Source organism: Urocampus carinirostris, chromosome 1 (assembly GCF_059441175.1).
Source record: "Urocampus carinirostris isolate Australia breed hairy pipefish chromosome 1, RoL_Ucar_1.0, whole genome shotgun sequence".
In the NCBI taxonomy this organism is placed as follows: Eukaryota; Metazoa; Chordata; class Actinopteri; order Syngnathiformes; family Syngnathidae; genus Urocampus; species Urocampus carinirostris.
In genome coordinates this window covers 55,471,656-55,491,648 of record NC_142349.1, presented here as the reverse complement: position 1 = coordinate 55,491,648, position 19,993 = coordinate 55,471,656, and the positions used below count along the sequence as shown (strand labels likewise).

General features: G+C 37.3%; 1 protein-coding gene across 1 annotated transcript in view; it reads left to right on the top strand.

Moving 5' to 3' along the window:
* The first annotated feature begins 1,379 nt into the window (after positions 1–1,379).
* The window catches only part of pigk (phosphatidylinositol glycan anchor biosynthesis, class K), a 47,632-nt gene continuing 29,018 nt past the window's right edge, over positions 1,380–19,993 (top strand). The window contains exons 1-9 of the mRNA XM_088345886.1: positions 1,380–1,515; positions 1,688–1,741; positions 3,206–3,297; positions 4,813–4,948; positions 5,047–5,158; positions 5,270–5,366; positions 6,792–6,909; positions 8,541–8,651; positions 12,464–12,636. Coding sequence (XP_088202012.1) covers positions 1,450–1,515; positions 1,688–1,741; positions 3,206–3,297; positions 4,813–4,948; positions 5,047–5,158; positions 5,270–5,366; positions 6,792–6,909; positions 8,541–8,651; positions 12,464–12,636 — 959 coding nt within the window. The 5' untranslated portion in view covers positions 1,380–1,449. The remainder of the gene's footprint in view (positions 1,516–1,687; positions 1,742–3,205; positions 3,298–4,812; positions 4,949–5,046; positions 5,159–5,269; positions 5,367–6,791; positions 6,910–8,540; positions 8,652–12,463; positions 12,637–19,993) is intronic.

The following is a 19,993-nucleotide window of genomic DNA, read 5'->3' as shown; positions in this document are numbered from 1 at the left end:
ACATATTTTCCAGTACAAAATACAAAATAATCGTACATCATATATTTTTTTTTCGGAATGATGCATGATGGGAAATCCCCAGGCCGCAGACGCATGCGCACAGTAGCATCAAACCGCTCGCTTCGTTTGCAACGAAAAAAACGATACCGAGATAGAGGCTTCCGAGGCGAACTCGCTTGACTTGATTGATTTGCCGTTTCGTGATAGTCGGTGTTTGCCGGATGATACCCATAATTGACAAATTTGCGTTTTTCCGTACAGATTTTCTTGTGCGTCGTACACGTCTTAAAATACATAATAAACGGACTTTGTGCGGCAAAAACGTACAGGTTGACAGGTATGGGGGGTAGGGGATGAATAAAGTATCTATCTATCTATCTATCTAGGTATGAGTTTTCAATACAAGGAAAAAAAAACCCAAAAGCATAAGGTTGTGATGACATCAAGTCAAAAGTGGAACGAAAAGACGTTAAAGATGTCAAGGTAAAACTGAAAAGTCAACTTTATTTGGATATGCGTCAATTTTCAATATAATTTCCTTCACAAATGGCTCACAATTGCTCTTGCAAAAAACCTGTTTGTGCTTTTATTATTTTCTTTACAAGGACAAAAAGGCTCAAAGACAGCGTCTTCCCTAGAGGGCCATCGCCACCCTAAACAAGAGGAAAAAACTGTGAAAACATCCACCCATAGATCCATTATTTTTCCCCCCGCCTATCCTTAGTAGGGTTGCCGGGGTGCTGGAGCCCATTTCAGCTGTCCTCGGGCAGTGGGCAGGGGACGCCCTCAACTGGTTGCCAGCCAATCGCATACTTTTTTTGTTGCTGCTAAATGTTATTGCACGAAACTGTGAGAATATAAAATCTATTAGTATTTTTTTCTTTGCACCTAAATGTCATTGCATTTCTTTTCATTGCACTATTTTACGATGCACTATTCTTTTTTTTTATTCACGAACATTTCACTATTATTATAACTTCGGCCAGTCAAGCCTCATAGGCACAACGGTGTAATTGTTTTTTTCTGCCTTTTCTCTTTTTTTTCTCTCTCTTTTAAGGCTTCATTACATGTTCACCCCGAGTTCCTTGTCCAACCTCGTTGTTTACAATGTTTCACAATGTTTATATAAATGACAATAAAGACAATTCAATTCAATTCATTTATTTTGACACGGATCATAAAATTTTCAATGTGAATAATTTTGTATATTTAAACGTATTTTTAGTACATATCTTCGTTTTTCTTTCATGTATTGTAATAATTTTGTCTTTAAAACGAATTATGTAAAAAGTGTTTCACGATTGGCTAAATATTTGCTCTCGCTAAAAAACCCATAAAACTCTTATTTTGAAACGTAGCAACCAGAAAAGCTTGTTTGACGTTACCGGCGTCCTTTGCATTGATAGCGCAGGTTTCGTCTTCCTGGTTTCACATTTTCACCCAAAAATCATGACAATACTTGTTCTAGCAGTTCTATTAAGCGTCATTTTCTCCGTTAATGGCATTAATGTCGAGGTAAGCGTGTAGCATGAAACGTGTTTATTCTCTTGTTCCGAAGCATTAGCTGTCAGCTCGCTGTGATGTTTTGATTGTCTTCCTGTTAGCTTGTTTTGCTATCTTGTTGTTAGCACCGTTCTAAAACGTAAAACAAAGATGTATTCATGATGTCAATTTCTTATGTCAACAGAATACTGCTGGACAGTTTTTTAGCAGCGGTCACACCAATAACTGGGCAGTTCTGGTCAGTACAGAGGCTTCTCAGTGTCACGCTACTTTTTAAACGGCCGCTGTATTGAATGAATTAACGAATGAATGGCCTTTATTGTCATTAAACAAGTATTACGAAATTGGAAGGTTTCTCCTTAAAGTCCAAGTAAAACAAGTAAAATTAAGGCAAAATATTTGCTTTAAAAACTGCAATTCAAATCCCAAAAAAAACTTACAATAAATATGTGCATAGGCACAGTTCTGAGGTCATGAGATCGAACCTCCTGTGTGGAGTTTGCATGTTCTCCCCGTGCTTGCGTGGGTTTCCTCCGGGCACTCCGGTTTCCTCCCACATTCCAAAAACATGCATGTTAGGTTAATAGGCCGGTCCAAATTGTCGCTACGTGTGAATGAGCGAACGAATTGTCTGTCCCTGTGTGCCCTGCGACTGTCTGGCAACCAGTTCAGGGTGTCCCCTGCCCACTGCCTGGGATGGGCTCCAGCACCCCTGCGACCCTACTGAGGATAAGCGGTGCAGTTAATGGATGGATGAAATATGTGCATAATTCAGTGGCAGTTGTGCAGAACATTATGCTTATGAACGCCTCTGATGGGAGTACAGGCTGGTAATGGATTACAAGATGATTGATAACATAGTGGGTGGCACAGCAGATGAGTGCTTAGCGCATGAGCGGCACAGTTCTTGGATCACGGGTTCAAATCCAGCTACGAACCTTCCTCAGCAGAGTTTGAATGTTCTCCCCGTTGTTGCGTGAGTTTCCTCCGGGCACTCCAGTTTCATTTCTGTGTGCCCTGCGACTGGCTGGCAGGGTGCCCACTGTCCAAAACATAGCTGGAATGAGTAATAAGAGCATGACTTTAAGGATACTTTACTAGGGATCGACCGATATGGGTTTTTCAAGGCCGATACCGATTATTAGTATCAAGAGGAGGCCGATAACCGACATTTGGAGTCGATATTCGTTTGCTGTAAATACTTAAATATTGGTGTAGGAAAATGTCATTAATTCATAAAGAAACAAAGAATATTTGCTGTAAATTCAAAAAAACTTTAATAGCTGCCTGAAAAAAAAATTCTGTAAATAAATTAGAATTTGACACAACTAACATGACTACTCTTTCTCTTAAACCAAAAACTCACAGTCAGGAAATAAAATTAGGCTTAGCAGGAACTTGTATAAAGATGCATAAAAATGTAAATAGCTCCTGAAACTGAGAAAGGAGGAGGGGAGTGGAGGAGCGAGTCAAGGAATAACTAAGCTTTCAAAGCAAAGTTCTCGTCTGCTCCACTTACCCAGTCGAAATATATTTAACCGGCCGATTGATTTAAGTAGTGATTGATTTGTGGTTTTATTTTGTTCCATTTCACTTGCAATATGGCGGCCACTTAAAAGTCTTGTGAACCTAAGAAGCAATCCTTTGTGGATAATAATGTCGAAATAATTTGTATGCACATCTGTATATATGATTCCGACAGGTATGCACCTCGAGATTTTGGTTTAACTACCGACATGTAGCAAATACATTGTCTGTGTACAGGAGTGTGAAGCGTCTGGGTATCCCTGATAGGTAAGTAGTATAACATTAATATAGTAGATCCCCGTGATATGACATTAAACCATTCTGAGATGGGGATTGACTGGTGAAATTGTTTCGTGGCAAGGGATTGAAATTGATGGTGATTATTAAACGTGTTCCAAACCCTTGGTAACCTCGATTAAAAAACATAAAAATAACAAAAAAGTGGATATTAAGTGCTACTTATCTTTAATATTTGTGTATAAGATTAAATAATGTTATAAATCAAATTAAAATGTTGTAAGGTATGGTTGCCATACCCCGGGGCTTCCACTCTAATTGTATTAGGAAAAAGTGCATATTGGGATAATAGCATTTATGGCCAGTGTTCGCAATTGCGCACTGCTCGCACATTCTCAGCGCACAAGAAAATCTAGCCAGCGCACAAATATGAGGGCTCAAAATTACTAATTAAGAAGCGACTTAAGTCAAAGTTACAGTGCATGAAGGTAAAAATACACAGGTTCCCCTGTCGTTGTGTACTAAATGCGGTATTTTGAAGTCCATGTCGAACAAAGTTGATAAGTAAAGTCAGTAGAGTTTGTCGAGAACCGGCTTCTTCGGCTCGGCTCACTAAAAGGAACCGGCTCTTTCGGGTCCTAAACGACTCTTCAGGTTGTTTTTTCTTCTTTAATCCCAACATGACCAAATATTATGTATAATTATGCACAAAATGACTTAAAGGAATGGAGGAATAGAACAAAAAAGAAAAAAATACCAAAATGAAAAAGTAGTGAAAAGCTGAGGAAAAAAAGAAACGAAAGGAAGAGAAAAAAAAGGAAAAATTTAGAAAAAAAGCCATAAAAAAAGAAAAGAAAGAAATGTAGGAAAAAAGTAAATAGAAAACAAAAAGTAAAAGTTCGGAAAAAATAAACACAATGAGATTTTTTTTTAAAAGGAATTTAAATGAAATAGAAAAAAAACATGGAAAAAGAATTAAAAGTTTGTGTTGCATTCAAATAATTTCCAATTATACCAAGTCAATCTTATTGCCAACATTGTACTTCCACTCAAAAATGTGATTAAGTACAGTTCTGTATCTTACAACCGACTAAATAAGCCCCCAAAAATGTTAATATTATGCGACAAAATATATCAGGAAATAAAAAGAAATGGATATCTTGTGAAAGAATTGTAAGAACAAACGACATTTGTAGGCTGTACAACCTTTGCAATAGTACATGAGTCAATTCATTCAAAAGAGAAAAATAATTTTGCATTGCCGGAAACTCAGCAAAATGTAACTTGATGTCAAGTTTTGGACATGTTTGATTATTAATTATCTTGCCACACTTGGGATTCTGGTTGCTCACTGTTGTTTCAAGCGTTGCTCACCGACTTTGTGTGAACCCTCAGGCCCCTGGAAAATTAGAGGGAACATTGATTATGGCACTTCCATAGATAATAGCACATGTTTTTCTTCCAGACGATTTTCCTACAATACAATTGCAATATAAAGATCTAATTTTTTATAATTTGTTTGACCTCTTACTTGGATTCTGCCAGTCACATTGTGCTGATGCTGGCTGACGACATGGCCTGCAACCCCAGGAACCTGAAGCCAGGCACAGTCTTCAGCCACAAGAACATGGAACTCAATGTTTACGGAGATGATGTGGAAGTGGACTACCGAGGTTACGGGGTGCGTTCATATAACCGTCCTACCTGAAGTTATTTAAAAGCTTTACTTTTGTCGATCCACATGGTTACTCGCTTGGTTTTGCTCCGTCTTCGTTGTAGGTGACCGTCGAGAATTTTTTACGAATTCTGACTGGGCGGCTTCCGCCCATCACGCCGCGTTCCAAGCGTCTCCTGTCTGATGACCGAAGCAATATTCTCATTTACTTGACAGGTTGATGAACTACATTCTCCAATGAGTTTCTTTATTTTAATATCCAATTTTCTCAAACATGACACTATTAACTGCAATTTTTAACACATCCACTTTGTGTGTTTTGTGAAGGTCATGGTGGAAATGGCTTCCTGAAGTTCCAGGACTCTGAGGAGATCAGCAACGTGGAAATGGCAGATGCCTTTGAACAAATGTGGCAGAAAAGAAGGTAAATGTCTTTGATAATAACTGAAAAATCTGAGATACTGTAACCTCTCGTTTGTGTAAGTAGCTCGTTGTGCAATTGTGGACCAGAGGTCCTAATTATATGAGAATATCTTTTAACAGTCAATATAAGGCTTCCAAAAAAACTATGTTGTTAGTCTGATGCTTGCTTTCACTTTGGGTGGGTCTGTGGACAACACGCTACTTGTTTTTCTTTTAAAAAATGGGAGATCAGTGCCAAAATTGTTAGCAGGAACCAGAACCCCCCCTGCGAAATACAAAAATCAGCTGAAAATATCCTCCCCCCCATTCCGCCATTGCTCACAGCAATGGCTGACCGGGGACAATGGATTGTGGCCGCACGAGTAGTGTTCATTTTAGGCGTAAAGACAGAACGGCATGCTTCCCAATAAAAGTGCCTTTTTCTGGTCCGCGCTTACAACAATTTGGGTTCGGGGATAATGGATTGCGGACGCACATGTGCAGGTTCTTTTATGTTGAGGACATCAGGTCTACCGGGACCCTTAATATTTTTAAGAAGATGCTCAAAACCCACTTTTTAAATATGGCTTTTAATTGATGATTTCTATGTAGTTTTGATTAGTTTAACATATACATTTTTTACTGTAACATACCTCATTTTTTTATTTCACGTTTTTGTTTTTGTTCTGCAATTGTTTTTATTTCCATTTTTAAATTGCAGTGTTTTCTCTTTTGGTTGGCCCACATTGGTAGGGTGTGGTTCAGTGCCTGAAAATCGTGAGGCCATTTGTTGCCATCCCTATCGGTATGGATGAGCCTCCCCTCAGGTCTCTTTCCTTACATGGTTACTCTGTGCCTTGCCATAATCAGATTTTATTTCTAATACTATTTTGTGTTTATTGTATCTTAACATTTGTGTGTGTTTGGGTATTTTCGGTAGTGTTTCGGGTTGTTGGGTGGGTATAAAGGAGGGATTTTATTTCCTTATTGTACACTGAATGTTTTTATACAGCTCTTTGGGTGGTAATTTATTATCTGAAACGTGCTTTACGAATAAATTTGATTTGATTTTCCTTTCTAATTACCAATCATCAGTAGCTGTTTCCAGAAGCAGGATTTGTATCCGTTTCAGTAGAGAAAAAATGGTTATCTTGCATCCCTAATAGGTTCCATTTCAGTCCTCATTCTTTGCCACCAAATTTCTTTGTATTACATTATTGACAAGATTTCATTTAACAAAGGCTTTTTTATTTTTTTGGGGTCTGGAGATGTATTAGGTCTTAGCACCGCGGCCACTTCTTGAGAAAACGCTTTTTGAGGGGAGGCAAGCGGGTAGGAGAACAGAAGGAGACAGATTTCACTGAGTTACCATAGCGACGGCTAGATGAAAGACAGTTTTAAGGTCGTGTACCAGAAATGTTCTCTCCAAACCGCCTCGTTTTTGCAGGTACAACGAGCTGCTATTTATCATCGATACCTGTCAGGGAGCCTCCATGTACGAGAGGTTCTACTCGCCAAACATCATCGCTCTGGCGAGCAGTCAAATCGGAGAGGACTCCTTGTCGGTGCGTCACCTCATTACATAAGACGGGTGGGCGCACTCTCTGACTTAGAAAATTTGGCACAGCATCTAAGAGGGAAAGATGATATTTATTTGATGATTATTATTTTTTTACCTACCAACACACACTCTATCCAACACCTTGGCAATGCATAATAATGGTTTTTATAGAATTTTCTGATACCTGGGTGGGAGGACAGTCCAGAGCAGGGGTCTCCAACCGGGTGTCCGTGGGCACCAGGGTGCCCCTTGAGGACATTTAGTGAAGATGGCTCAACTGTGCTAGGTCATTGTGATTTTTCTAGTAAAACTATTTTGTATTGGTTTACCGTGTCTATCTAAACCTGTTTTTAATAGTTAACCCTGTAATAACATAGTATCAACATTGTAATAACATAAGTTGATATTAAAAAATTTGAATACATACATTCCAGTTTATTGACAAAAAAAAAACTATCCAAGTATTAATAATTGTATTTAAGCAAATAATGAAGAGAATATGGTTTATTAAACACATTTTTTATTGGTCTTTTATTGATTTATTTTACAGCAAATGCAACAAACACAAATTAGCAAAAATTTAGTTTTTTTAATGGTTATCTAGCTACCTTTTTAGCTTTATAGCTAGGTATCTTCAAGCCCTTTTAGGTATTTAGAAAACTATCTGTTAAAATGTTTACATATTTCCATGCTATCGAGCTAAATTTGATCTTTTCTGCAAGTTATGAAGCTAATTTTTGCCTCTTATCTACTTCCGTGTGCTTTTTGTCATAATTTAGTAACGAAAAGTAGCTCCCAGCTTGAAAAAGGTTAGAGACAACTGGTCTGTAGTGTTCTGGGTGCATAATTTAAACCGACTGAATAACATACACACCATGGCGTTTGCGATCATTTATAAAATAAGAAATCTACAAGTTATTTTGATTTACTTTGCATATATATTTAAAAATATTATTGTATTTTCAATAATAAAAGTTTGTGGGACTCTGGTGGGACCAATTAAACCCCAGTGGCCCGCCAGAATCCTCCTTAGGTCTGGGTAAAAACTGCGCAAGGAAAAAAGCCATCCTATTTTTCTAATATGTATCCACAAATAAATATGCATACAGTCATTTATGGTTCTATTTTAAAGTTAATTTTATATTTCTTTAGAATGGAAGTGAATTTATTGTCATTAAAACTTGTTGAATGCACAGTCAAATTAAAAAGTACCATCCTGATTGGTGCAAGATAATTTAAAATATGTAAAATAATAATAATTTGTAAAGTGGTAATAAATCAGAATAACGAATTAAAAATAAAAGTATACCAATAAATGTTATTAAAATAAAATATTAATGAATATACCATCTCGTCTCTCTGTAAAAAAAAGATTTATTCTTGTTTAGAGGGTTCTCAACGTTTCTTCATTTTCCTCATGTTGAGGTTTTTGAGTTTTTCCTTGCCCTCATGTAGGTTTTAGATCAGGGGATGGTGCAATAATAGTCTGTGGTTTGCAATAATCTGTGGTCTGCTCAGCCCTTTGAGACTCTTTGTGATTGAGGGCTATACAAATAAACATGACTTGACTTGACTTTGAGTACATTCAAAATGCACAAGCTATTTGAAATCAATAATTTTTTCCGGCTATTGCAGCATCAGCCCGATCTGGCGGTGGGAGTTCATCTGATGGATCGTTATACTTTCTTCATGCTAGAGTTTCTGGAAGACATCCATCCCTCCAGCAAAACCACAATGAGTGAGCTGGTAAGTTTTTTTTCATTTTCTTTACCTTCTATTAGTTGTGGAAAAAACTTTCTGGACTTAAAGATTGTATCATAATGCTTACCCATGGCCAATTCATGGACATCATCGGGAGTTTTATAGTTCAATTCGCAATGCACAAGGTTTTGAATTCTGTCATTCTACATCAGAGGTGTCAAACTCATTTTACCTCAGGGGCCACATGGTAGGAAAAACAGTCTCACGGGGGCCAGACTAGTAAACGAACAGCATGAAAAGTGTGCCTTATTAATTAGGATTTAATTGTAAAACTACTATTGAGGTTTTTTTTTTCCTCCAACATTTTGCCTTCACCAAGTTTAAATTTCTTGGAGTGTTCATCAACTGTGCATTTGTCATAGTAAAAAAGTAAAACAATTGAATTTATTTCCACTAAACAGCAGGCAGGTCAAAGTCATTTGAGTTCAGGGACCACGTGGTAGGAAAAATATTCTCACGGCCCAATCTAATAGATTAAAGATAAAGAGAGAGGAAAAAAGAGAGAAAGAAAGAGCGAAAAAGAGAAAGCAAGAGAAAGAGAAAGAAATGGGGAGACTGACAGAGATTAAGACAGAATGAGAGTAAGAGTGAGAGAACGAGATAAAGAGAAATAAATAAAGGAGATTATGAAAGAGTGATAGCGAGATAACAAGGGAAAGAAAGTGTGAAAAAGACAAAACGATTTAGAGAAAAAAAGACTAAGGGAAAGAAAGAGTGAGAGAGACAGCTCGCAAAGAAGCAAATTCGTGTCTCAGACACCTACGGACACGGTGTCTGTACGATGTCACCCATCACTCAAATGCGTCATTCCAAGTCAAGTCAAGTCATTTTTATTTGTATAGCCCTTAATCACAAAGAGTCTCAAAGGGCTTCACAGGTTATTACACAGACTATTTTTTCAGACTACTATTCCACATATCATTAGGAAGGTTAAACTCTTGGGATTCAAGAATTACCAACCATTTCTTAGTTTCTATTTTCTTTTTGGCTGGCATCTTTGTGGACAGCAAATTAAGAATTTAATTGTGCAGGGAAACATGGTTCTTTACTGTGCATATGATAATTAACACTTTGAATTGAATTGAATTTAAAAAAAAAGATTTGTCCCAGAAACCTCAAGATCAGTCTGAAACAGGATACTGGGAAAATATAAAGCTCACCAAAGTCGTCTTGCAGCCATCATGTTTAATAATATTACGCAACCATGGTCCTCTTACATCCGTAAGTGTAGTAAATCCAACTGTGTAAAATATTTACATACTCCAAAACACGCTATAATCCCGACAAATAAAATAAAAAAATCTGCTGAGAAGTATCTGGATCGATGGACGTTGCTTGTTGCTAGCTGTCTATTTAGTCCTATAATTCTTGTTTACAAATACAGACTACAGTAGTAATTTTTTTTTCTGTGGGCCGTAAAGCAACCAAACATGTGATTCGTTTTGCCCCGCTTTAGATAGAAGATAGATACTTTATTCATCCCCGAAGGGAAATTCACATTTCCAGCAGTATCCCTGAGCTGAGAACAATACAATAATAAAGCAAAAAGAATACAATATACAAATACCCAGTGTGACGTGCAAATGCCCACTGTAGCGTGTTATATAGAATAACTAAATAGTGCTACACAGAATACATATTGCAATAAGATTCGGTAATATCCAATGTAGGTGGTGTGGTTTACTGTGGGCTTTTACTCTTCCGGGTAGAGTTAAAGAGCCTCATGGCATGAGGAAGAAAATATCTCTTCAGTCTGTCCGTAGCCTGTAGAGCCTGTAAATTGTAAAAATGACTCGCCTCCTTTGCCTCCGAATAACTTTAGCCAATAGTGACCGGTTCAAATAATGATTGACACATTGGTTAAGAAATGAAACGCCTTCATATAAATCCCAGCATACACCGCGGACTACTTCGGCTACGGGGGAAAATTAAGTCAGCGGCTGCTTGCCTTAGCTGCGAAACCTTGCGACTCAATATTAATCCATATATAAGGCGCACTGTAAGCCGCATGGTCAGCTTTTGAAATAAATACAGGCTTATAGGTGCACCTTATAGTTGTGAAAATACGGTACTCGTTTTGGATTTTTTCTTTTGTACCCCAAAATATTTAAAATGAGCAAAACAGTCTACCATCTATACAATGTCAACTTACCAGAAAAAAATGCAACACCGAGAAATAGAAAACAATCTCTCAATGTCATAAGCTTGAGGATTGCATTCTCAAGAGAAAATAATGTTCTTTTGGTTTTGGGGGCCCACTCTTTTCCCCTTTGCACACTCATACAGCCCTTTAGCGCCCTCTGTCGTTTTTAAATAAAAACCTCACTTTCGCAAACATAATGATGCTAAAACCGGCGTTTTCTTGTGATACGTTCATAGACTACCGGGAATACATTTTCACAAAGTAAAGGTGAACCTTTAAATATTTTTTCTTTGTATTTATTTTGTTTTGTGAGGGGATTGCGTTTTTACTCTACATTTTGAAATACCACAGGACGGTATTTAAAACGCCTGCGTGTATTATACAGCGCCTCCCAGTGGTAGAAAGAAAAGTTTATTTAATAAAGATAATATATTCTTGAATAATAGGCAAATTACATGAACCATTATATGTACATGGATATATAATTTAATTTAGTACTTTTGTAGCATTTCCGCAGTCGGATTTTTGTTGTACTTCTGTAGTATATTGTAGTATTTCTCCAATAGTATTCTTGAAGTATTTCCATTGTAGTGTTTTTATAGTATTTCTGTAGTATTTTCGTAGTATCCCCATAGTATATTTTTGCTGTATTTTTGTAGTTGAATTTTGTAGTATGTTGTAGTACCTCGGCAATACTATTCTTGTAGTATTTCCATTGTAGTATTTCTCCAGTATTTTTGTAATATTACTGTCGTCATGTCTTTGTCGTCATTTTGTAGTATTTATTTGGGATTTCCATAGTATAATTTTTGTGGTATTTCTGTAGTAATACTTCTGTAGAATTGTTTTTGTATCATAGTATTACTTTAGTGATTTTGTTGTATTTTCTGTAGAAGTATCTCCATACTAGTAGTTCTGTCGTGTTTCATTTGTGTTTTTGTAATATTCAGGGATCAGAATTTTCCGCGGATCCGCGGATTTCCGCTGTTTTTGAACCCCAAAGGCATTCCGACTTTTTCACTTTTTCTCTTGCGTAGCAAACAAATTCAAAATCCGACTGTCTCACTCTTTCCTTTATTGCTCTGGCGCACCCTGGCGGCCGTTAGAAAAATTGGCCGCATTGTTGCTCAAGCTGCAGGGACTGCACTGCATTTGAACTTATCTTGCAGTATTTACAAAAAAATCAGTTATGTGGGCAAATTATTTTAATCTTCTAAAAATGTTACTTAAATGATAAATATAAGCATGGTTTTGGACAAGTAAATTGCCTAAAACCCAGGAGCTGGGGGGGGGGGGGGGGGGGGGTGCTCCGCCCTGCTTTATTCCTGGACCCTGGCTATTTCAGCTGAAAATGAAAATCTCCATTCTGATCCCTGAATATTACCTTTTTATTATTTCTGGGGTAGTATTTTTGTAGTATTTCTATAGATTTGTTTTACCTTTCAGACTGAAAGCAAAATAATATTTGTGGTCCCTGATTTAAGCACTAAATATGATATTTAGATTTGTTGTCATTTTATTGGAGATTTGTCTCACTTCTATAGTTGTATTTTTTTGTTGTAGACACACAAAGGGACTGTAGTCTACCCTTTGCAATGATTACAATCTGTGTGTCATTTCCAGCCCACAAAATGTTGACCTTTTGCTCCTCCAGTTCAAAGTCTGCCCCAAGAGCCAGTGCGTGTCCACTGCGGGCCACCGGACCGACCTTTTCCGGCGCGACCCGGGAAGCGTCCTCATCACAGATTTCTTCGGCAGTGTCCGCAAGGTGGAGATCACCACGGAAAGCCTTAATTTGACCCAACCCATATCACGACCGGGAGACGAGTAAGTCCACAACATTCGTTTTTCCGAGAATGTCAAAAAAAAGAAGCGAGTCTCTAGATCAGGGATGTCAAAATCATTTTTGCTCGGGGGCTACATCGTAGATTAAAAAGAAAGAAAGAAAGAGTGAGAGAGGGAGAAAGAGAAAGCAAGAGACAGAGAAACAGGTGAAGGAAAAAGAGAAGGACAAAGAAGGGGGACAAATAGAGAGAAATGGAAATAGAGAAAAAAATGAGAGAGAAACAAAGAGAGAGAACAAATGAGAGAGAGACAGAGAAAAAATGAAAGCATGACACGGGGAAAGATGTAAAAATTGTGAGAACAAGAGACAAAAGAGAAAAGAGCATAAATGAGAGAAAGAGAGAAAATTCAAGTCAAAAAGAGAGAAAAAAAATGAAAGAGAAAGAAAGAAAACGCGGAGGAAGAATTAGAGTAGGAAAGAGCAAAGATAAAAGAGAAAGCGACACTGTGAAAGACTGCAACAAAGAGAAACAAGAGGAAGAATAAAAGACACTGTGAGAAAGAGATAAAAGTGAGAGACACTGCAAGAGAAAGAGTGAAAGAAAGAAAAAAAAGACAGTGAGAAAATTAAAGAAAAAAAGAGCGAGAATGTAAAAGAGACAAAGAAAGGAATACATCTGCAGTTGCTTTGGTAGTGGCACCTGGCTTTGGCGACACCAAGTGGACATATTTAAAACTGCATCTCTTTTTTTCTCTTGTGGTTCTCTCATCGTTGTGTTGCAGGATTTTTTTTTTATGAACGCAAACAAAATCCTCTCCCGATTGCTCGAGGTCAGTAGTGAGTTTGTATAGCGTGGTGAGTTGGTTCAGGTGGAAAACTGCAATCACTTAAACCAAATAAATAAATTACTGAGTTAACACATTCAATGCAAAATATGCTATTCTTTTCACCATTTGTAGGCTGAATGATAAAGCATAATACTGAAAAACCAAGCTAAAATTTGAAGTAGACATTCTTTGACCAATCTGGCTCACCCCAGAGGAGAAAGTCTGGATGCGGCCCCAGAGTTAAACTCTGTTTGACTACTCTGTGCTTCTTATTTGATAGAAAATGAAAATATTTTCAGAAATACTAAGAGTCTCTCAAAGACCAAGGATTAAATGTTATAGCGCGACGTCGAGTAACTATCGGGTCTTTTTTTCTAATGGCGTCATATTTGCTGTTATCAGCCCGATAATTATCATGAATCCCTAATAATTTATACGTTTTTTCGAATAAAGTACCGATCTGTATGAAATTAAAAAAAAAATTTTTGTCCCAAATCGATACTTAATAAAAAAAAGACACACACACATGTGTATTTATGTATATATATATATAAAGGGTACACTATATATATATATATATGTATATATATATATATATATATGTATATATATATATGTGTATATATATGTATATATATATATGTGTATATTTATAGAGATAGATAGATGTTTTTTTGAAGCATTTTTGCGATCAGTGTTTTTTATATATCAGTCTTAATATTTCTGAAGTAGTATTTTTTTTTTATCATAGTATTGCTGTCGTAGTATTTTTGTAGTATTTCTGTAGAAGTATTTTTGAAATATTTCCGTGGTAGGGTTTTTGCAGTATTTCTGTAGTATTCTTTTAAAAGTGTTTCCATAGTTGTAGTATTTCTGGTGTAATATTTTTGTAGTGGTATTTTTGTATAGTAGTATTTTGGTAGTATTTCTGTAGTGTGTTTTAAATTTTCAGAATAAAAGCAAAATAATATATGAGGTCCTTTTTAAGGACTAAATTTGACATATGGTTTTGGAGTAACTTTGTAGTATATGTTAAGTATTTCCGTACAAGTATTTTAGTTTGAGACACACAAAGGCACAATGGGGACAAGGTTGGCACACAAAACATTTCTTTTTAGTAGTACTTTAAATTACCATTATATATATTGTCATTTTATTTGGAACATTTTCGTTTGGCGGGCCGGATGAAAGACCCTGACGAGCCACAAGTGGCCCGCGGGCCGTCGTTTAGCCGTCACGGCATTTGTCTATCCACGTATGATAAAGACTTGACCGTTTTGTATAATGGATCAAGCACCTAAAAATCAAAACATACTTCATAATACCTTAATTCATTTTGGATCTCTCCGTTGAGTGCTGAGACTCGGCAGTAGCTATTTTATTTTTAATTTAAAACGGATGCCAACTGGAATTAACCTTCAACGAGAGGCTGTTATCTTTATAATGGAAGGGGAGTGAGGCAGATTATTTTTATTTTTTAATTTTATTTTTCAGAAAGGTTTTAAGAACGTTAGAGTCCGTCATCGGTCTGCTTTCAATGGGGATTACAGAAACCAGAGATCATCTGATGTCAAAGGGGTGAAATTGTTGGAGGATTTTTAATCTATTGAGGTCAAAGCCCCTGTGTGTATTACATAGCGACCCCTGGTGGTGTAGAAATATTTGATACATTGAAATGAAACACTCTTGATTGAATTAAAAAGTAAAACACAGGGACTACCTTTGTAATGATACTACAAAACTTAAAGAAGCAGACATGTTTGCCTCCATTTTACTACTACGGAAGCCCGAATGAGGATTTTGAGCATGTCACACTGGTGCTTTTAAGGTTTAAAGGCCGACTACAGCACACAACTAAGCTCCAAATGTGATGATTGATGAATCTTATCTTTCAGGCATTTTTTTTTTTAACTTTTTTTGACCTGTTTCCTTCTCTAGCCACTCATGTCAGGCACTTGGCTAAAGACAATGGCTTGCTGTTATTGTTAGCTGCTTCTTCCTTCAGTCTCCCTTGCCTTCCATAGCTGGTTATGCAAGCAAATGTCACTGAGTCCCACGATACAGACATCTTCAACCTTTTTTTCCACTGTTTTCTTCTCTAGCCACTCAGGTTTGCCACCTGGCTATGGGCTCTGGGTTGCCACTAGCTGCTATTGTTATTGTTAGCTTCTTCTGATTTGTCCTTCAGTGTCATTCACTTTCAACAGCTGCTTATGCAAGCGAACAACACAGGGTCTCATGAATAAGACATTTTTTACTTTTTTCCCCGTTTCCTTCTCTAGCCATTCATGTTGGCCACTTGGCTACAAGCTACGCTCACCACTAGAAACTATTGTCATTGTTTGCTGCTGCCTGTAAAAATAGTTACTCTTTGGCTGTCAACTATAAAACATTTAAAGAAATACTCTTAATAATATTACTGCTTCTATTATTTGTTTGTCTGTAATTATGCAGATAATGATTCTTCAAAAAAGCATTTTTAAAATTGTATTAATTTGGTTTTATTTATTTTATTGTATCGTTTATTTGAATATTTGATTTTTTATTTATTTATTGGTTAATTGAATTCAATTGTACATTTTTTTTAAAGCAACCTTTTTTTTATAACAGGCTACATTTTCAATGCAAAAAAGTTCCAAATGATTTATTTTAATCTAAAGATTTCGATCATTAATCTGATATTTTTTTCTAGCTGAGATTTGAGATTTGAAATACCTTTTATGTCGTAAACTAGTCTAGACTCCTTGTGCTTAAGGGCAATACCGCAGCTTCCTCTTGGTGGATGATACAAAGAGGTAAGTATTAGTTTCAGGAGCGAGCAGCAGCAAGTCAACTGCGGGAGAGAGAGTGGGAAAGGTGAGAGGAGAGAGAGTGGGAAAGGTGAGATGGCACAACATTCATTTGGACAGGTAACTTAAAATTAGTTTTACCTGGTTATATCAGTATCAGAAATTATTTTCCCCCCATTTTATTAACACTCCACTTATTGAAACATGAATATTTTGTTTGTTTGTTTGTTTGTACATGATTCAATTGTTTGTTTGTTTGTACATGATTCAAATTGAATCTTTTCTTCCGGCGCCGTCACGAATGGCAGCCACTCCAGCAGCTCCCGTGTTATTTTCGATTGTTCTCAGCTCAGGGATGCTGCTGGAAATGTGAATTTCCCTTCGGGGATGAACAAAGTATCTATCTGTCTATCTATCTATCTATTAATTATAGGGTGTAGTAATAAATCTTGCCACTTGATGGTTGTAGAGCTTCATCAAACTCAACTCTTAAGCTTTCTATGAAGATGATATTTTAACCAACTTTTTCTCATCAACACATGCAAAGTATCAATTTAAGCACGTTTTGCAGCACAAATGATCCAACAGGCAATAACAAGTGTAACGAATTAATCAACATGATTATAAAGGAAAAAAAGGTTACAAACCATATACCTCAAACCTCCCAATGAGACAGGAGAGACTGACTTGGGCAGCTTTACCACCTTCGTCCTCTAGAGGGCAGCATGTTGCCAGACGAAAGTCATGGATTAATTAAAGTTAAAGCCCTAGTGTGTGTTATAGTGACACTTAGTTGAGTAATAATACCTAATTTATTTAAAGACTATGGATTCTAATAGTAAGAAAAGTGTGTGTATTATCTCATAAACACGATTTTAGGTTTTATAATTGGAACAGTAATTGTATCAAACAACTTCAATAGGGTGACCTGTTTGGCCACCATTTTACTACTACAGAAGCCCGAATGACCATTTTGCAAAAGGACTGCTTATAGCACTTAACAGTTACTTACCGCGCACAGCTGAGCCCCATATCACAAAGTCCCGTCAGTCAAGCATCCCCCCCCATATTTCCTTCTCTAGCCAGTCATGTCAGCCACTTGGCTGCGCGCTATGGCTCACCGCTAGCCGCTATTTTTATTGTTAGTTGCTCCTGCTTTGTACTTCAGTGTCACTCTTTCTTCCACAGCTGGTCATGCAAGTGAACGTTATTGAGTCCCGTCATTTAGGTATCGTCCTTTTTTTTCAATTTCTTTCTCTAGCCACTAATGTTAGTCACTTGCCCACAGGCAACGGCTCTCCGCTTTCGTTATTGTAAGCTGCTCCTGTTCCTGCTCCGTCCTTCAGTGTCACTCGATTTGCACAGTGAAAGTCACTGTGTTCCTTGATTCAGGGTCCGGATGCCTTACAATTTTATTTACGGCCTTTAGTAGCTGTTCCCGCTAGCAGCAAATAACACCAGCTCTGACCAACTCAATTATTGTCCCTTTTGAATCGCTCCAGGTTTATCCAGCTCGCTTTGTGTTTTGTTCTCGCTCACAGGGATTCACACCAGTTTTGGCTGAAACATGCTCAAGAAATTTTGGAAAATGGTTTTCAAATCTTGCCAAGTGGCCCCCCTTCGGGCTTCCGTAGTGTGTCTTATTCCACTGAATACGTTTCAGCTAAATTTTAAGCTAAAACAACATCTAGTGGTGAATGATTACTGGTCCAAGATGTTAGTTTCACTATTAGTTTGCGTAAGAATCATGATGTTGCTGATATGGAATTGGCTGAATCATTTCCCTTAATCCCTTTCTATCTACATTCAGTCCCGATACTGATGTACTTCATAATGACCAGCGCGATAGAATTTCTTGTACTCCTTTAGCTAGAGATCCCGAGGTTAGCAGTGATGCAGAAGGGCCAAGCACAACGATTATAACGATTAAAACAAGGCTTGAGATTACCCAAAAATACAAAAAAGGCGCACAAATCGCTACTTTTGCTAAATTGCATGGTCGTAACCAATCGTGATGGGGACTGTCATTAAAACTGGAGGCAATTAAAGCAAGGAGATTTTCTAATAGACTAAAAATGTTCACACAGGGGATTTAAAATCGCTTAGAATTTGAATCCGCTGTCTCCTCCCCCTTTTGCATCCACCCACTCACTTCACTTTACCAGCTCAAATCACGTCACCCTAAAGGTAAATAAAATGGCATATTTCATTCACATTTATATTTATTCACAATGTTATTTAATCATATACGCGTGTACTACTATTTTACTATTTATTTGTTTTAATCTGAGATGACAGTTGTTTGGGGCTAGTTACCACAGGCTTCTATCCCCACCATAGGGCAAATTGACTTTACAACCCCTACCTCAGAACAGATTCATGTCATATCCTAGGGGTCTTTTGTACATACAAATTGAGACCTACTTTTGAATTTCAACTAAATTCATTCTGCAGTCTATTCATAAAAGATGTGAACAATAGATGCTAATTAATTACTACTTTTGACAGGCGCCATGCTAATCAACATTCACTGCATCGTTTTTTCCAAAGGCTGATGGTATTTTTAGATGTATCACTAATGAAAAACTAATCTGCATATTAAAGTAATAATACAAAATCACGTTGGCAGCAAAGCACGCTCGCCTAATGATGCCACCTTCCCTCGGGAAGTTTTTTTTATGTGTCGGGGCCATGAAAGGGGACTTAAATGGGTCAATTCATTCGCTACCACCACTGTACCAAAACCTCCACTTGCAAAAAAAGAAACTGATAAATTAAAAATAAATAAAGTGTTTCTTCGCTGCAGGAGCGCCACTGGAGAAGTCAGATAACATGGGCGACAATGCGGAGAGCGCCATGTGTTGCCATAGCAATGGCCTTGCACACTCTCACAAGCTGTTTAGCATTTGCCCATGCTAATTAAACACTTAATCAGGATTTATATTTCTATTTTCTATGTGCGCACCCGCCCTAGAGGATGCAGAGCATTTCCGGAATAGCTTACTTATTAGGCTTGTAGTTGTTGGGGTCTCAGCTAAATAAGTTATTATATTTTCTCAATTTAACATTCTCTCAGTCAAACTAATCCGTGGAGAAGTCATTATCTCCCCTCTACAGTTTAAAACGCAGAAATAATTTGTTTTTGATTTTACATAGTGGGGTAAATTATGTAGAGAGGGGCAGGAAATACCTCTTGTTCCACACTGTATGAAAACGTCGTGAGGTGGGGTTGCCGTATTGTGGGATCTATCATATTTAGGATTCTTCCTTGTGCTTTGTAGCATTCAGTTTCAATTGCCTTACACAATACAATATCAAGTGTTCAAATACTACAATGTCCCTTTCTTTAATGTAGGTATTTTAGATCTACAGCCACCAATAGCAAAAAATACCTCTGTGTTTTTGAATTATTTTCATAGTAGTATTTTTGAAGTATATCTATAGTAGTAGTTTTGTAGTATTTAGTATTTTTGTAGTATTTCTGTTCAGCCAAATAAACTTTACTTGACTTGACTTGAATATGTTACTTAGGTACAGTGATCCTTATCATGTGGTCTGCCATCAAATTTAAAAGTTGATTTGATTAGGTTCAACCCCCGGGTAAGCTCAGAAGAACACGACGTCAATGGTTTTAAAGACCGGACCTCCTTTAATCGACACTTTGGGGCCACTCTCGCTCGCTGCTCCTCCTTATCGGCGCCCTCTCCGAGCAAGCATTTTGCCAGGCCTCTAAGCGCTCTTCTATTACGCCAAATTTCACTTGATTGAGAGGACATTTTAAT